This window comes from Cryptotermes secundus, unplaced genomic scaffold, assembly GCF_002891405.2.
Source record: "Cryptotermes secundus unplaced genomic scaffold, Csec_1.0 scaffold708, whole genome shotgun sequence".
Taxonomy (NCBI): Eukaryota; Metazoa; Arthropoda; class Insecta; order Blattodea; family Kalotermitidae; genus Cryptotermes; species Cryptotermes secundus.
This window is the reverse complement of record NW_019726238.1, coordinates 1,416,921-1,419,649: the sequence shown is the minus strand read 5'-3', so window position 1 is coordinate 1,419,649 and position 2,729 is coordinate 1,416,921. Positions and strand designations below refer to the sequence as shown.

Below are 2,729 nucleotides of genomic sequence, written 5' to 3'. Positions count from 1 at the left end.
TTCCCCAGGAAAATTATTTAATTAATTCCTGGTACTCATTTCTGTTAGAGGCTGAGTCGACCCCAGGGCCATAGTGCGGCCGGAAGGATTAGGTCAATTGAAAAAAATTCAATTACCTCATTCTGACTTGAACCCACGACCTTCCGGCTTGCAGCATAGTGCCTCAACCAACTACGCTACTGCGTGCCCCCCCCTCTCTAAAAATTATGAGACATATAAACTTTGTTTCTGTATCATAATGGTTTATGTCTTTTTTCACTGTTGTAATTGTTCTCCCGAATGGTATAGAATATGATTTAAATATGAACTTTAATTTATGCTTGGTGACAATACGAATGAGCCAAAATATCTCACTCAGTAAAAGGAATAAATATGACTCGAAAACAAGGATTCAGTTCTCATCAGCGGGCAGGAATGTTTGTCCCTGCACCCGCCCAGTTTCCTTCACAATGAGCGCTGGGGCTCGGTCACTGGAGGAAAGAAGTCGGATTGTGAAACTAATTATTGACCCCCATCGAGTGGCAGTTAAGAACCTCAGCTCTAATGGCGTGATGCTTAAGCACAGGGAAAAGTTTGTTTATAAGATTTTAGGTTTATATGGCTGTGAAGAGTTGGATTTCAGTGTTCTGCTTTATGATGCCATGAAGTGTAGGACATGGTTACCGGCGTTTCGGAGAAACCTACAGCCCCCCCCTTTAGGTTTGAAGACGCAGAGAAGAGGCTTGTTGCAAACATTGGCAACTGCCTACAGAAAAAGTAGACTTGGTGCTTTATGGGTCACACCAGAATCCAAATTTTATTTTTCCTTTCCATTGTCTGAATTGATCAAGTCAAAGGGGATGAGGTCGGCAGGGCATGTAGCACGAATGGGGGAGAAGAGGAATGCATATAGGATATTGGTGGGAAAGCCAGAAGGAAAGAGACCACTAGGAAGACCAGGCCGTAAGTGGGTGGACAATACTAAAATGGCTCTTAGAGAGTGGGATGGGATGGTATGGATTGGATTGATCTGGCTCATGATAGGGACAGTTGGAGGGCTCTTGTGAACACGGTAATGAACCTTCGGGTTCCATAAAATGGTGGGAAGTACTTGGGTAGCTGCAGATTTGGCGGTTCCTAAAGAAGGACTCAGCTCCATAAGTAAGCAAGTATTGTCTGGATAATTGTACTCACACAAACTGAGCATCTGCTGTGACGTTCACAGATTCAGGGATCACGACCTTTCTGTCTGACCCATGGGCCAAGTCTGGTTGTGAGCGGAGACTGGTTTCTGCTGCCATCTTCATGAGGGTCGGTGTTCTCAATGTGAATATAAACGGAAGGCCCATTGCATTAGGAAACTCAAGCATAATATTATCTCTGTAGTAGATTTTGGTGTAATTAAATGTCTCAGGATTCCTATATTTCCGGGCCATGTCTCTCATAACTGTGAAAGAAAACATGACATATTTACTATCATAAATGATAAAATATATGTTTGTGTACGGATTTAGACAAATTATCGACTGATTCATGTCACATACTTTATTAGTAGGAACTATATTGTTATTCTCATCTGTGTCTTATTTCTTGAAGAGATTCCTACTACTGAAATCTCGTTCCGTGTTCAGTGCAGGCTTACAGTACACATTAGTAATTCTGTATTTCAGTATCCTGTTACACATCTTTAACTAAACATCTATGTATTATGTCCGTCAATAATGCAACAATCATTAAAATATCCACCATTTGAACACTAACGCAACATGTTTCGGCCACAGACGGCCAGACAACACCACACGCTGCCAGAAGGAACAACACACAAACCAGGGGCATATGCAGATTACAGACGTAACAAAACAACGGGCTAATGAAACAAAAACAAGCTGCACAAACAAACTGCAACATCACTTAGCTTTAAACAAGTGGACGAGGCCCCTTATGAGCTGGAGTAAAATTTTACGAAAGATTTAATAGAAAAATTTTAATGAATTTTAACTGAATAAGAGGTCTGGGCCCTGGATGGTCTGGAAGAGCCTCATCCTTATCTCCTTAAGTAACAGGAGTTCTCCACGAGGCTTGGTTTTCATGGATTCGAATTTGATCAGCCTGAGACAGAACGTGTCAGTTTCAGTACACATTCATTCATTCATCTGTAATCTGTCAAGACGACAGGTCCACAGTCTCTTCCAAAACAGTTCCTCCACTTGATGCGATCTAGAGCTTTCTCCTTCAAATGAGAATATCCTCTTCTGTCCCCAAGGTCATCAAGCATCTTCTTACATCTTCTTCCTCGTCTTCTGGTCACTTCTATCCGCCCTTCTATCTTTCCTTCAATCACTTCTTTTAGAAGGCAGTTACCGCGTAAGATATGTCAGTACACAATTGCAGAATTTTTTTTTAGTCTAAAGGAAAACATTTCTATAGTACAGCTCCCCAAAATTTCTCAGCAGCCGATTTTGCCAAGTTCTCCGTTCTCAGGATTTTACAAATAATTTTTATAGCATCTGTTCCTTTACAGTAAACAATGACTGAGTGACGTAGAAAATACTTACGCACTGGAATATTCTGCAGCGTGTGATAGTCAAATGGGAAGACCCTGTCACTGCCTGCGTGGAAAAACATGAAGTTTCCTTCTACTTGTTCCATGTTTTCATTTGCAATGTCTGGTATTGTAGCAGTCTCCTCATTGTTCCTCTTAGTGCCTGGTTTCTTGAGGTTTGTTGTTTTGCGGCTACTGGATACTTCGA

The 2,729-nt window shown here is 41.5% G+C and overlaps 1 protein-coding gene across 1 annotated transcript in view; it reads right to left on the bottom strand.

Annotated features, from left to right (window-relative positions):
* LOC111864103 (vitellogenin-1) overlaps positions 1 to 2,729 on the bottom strand; it is a 25,667-nt gene that overhangs the window by 12,749 nt on the left and 10,189 nt on the right. The window contains exons 11-12 of the mRNA XM_023851128.2: positions 2,535 to 2,723; positions 1,174 to 1,426 (exon numbers count right to left, since the gene is read on the bottom strand). Coding sequence (XP_023706896.2) covers positions 1,174 to 1,426; positions 2,535 to 2,723 — 442 coding nt within the window. The remainder of the gene's footprint in view (positions 1 to 1,173; positions 1,427 to 2,534; positions 2,724 to 2,729) is intronic.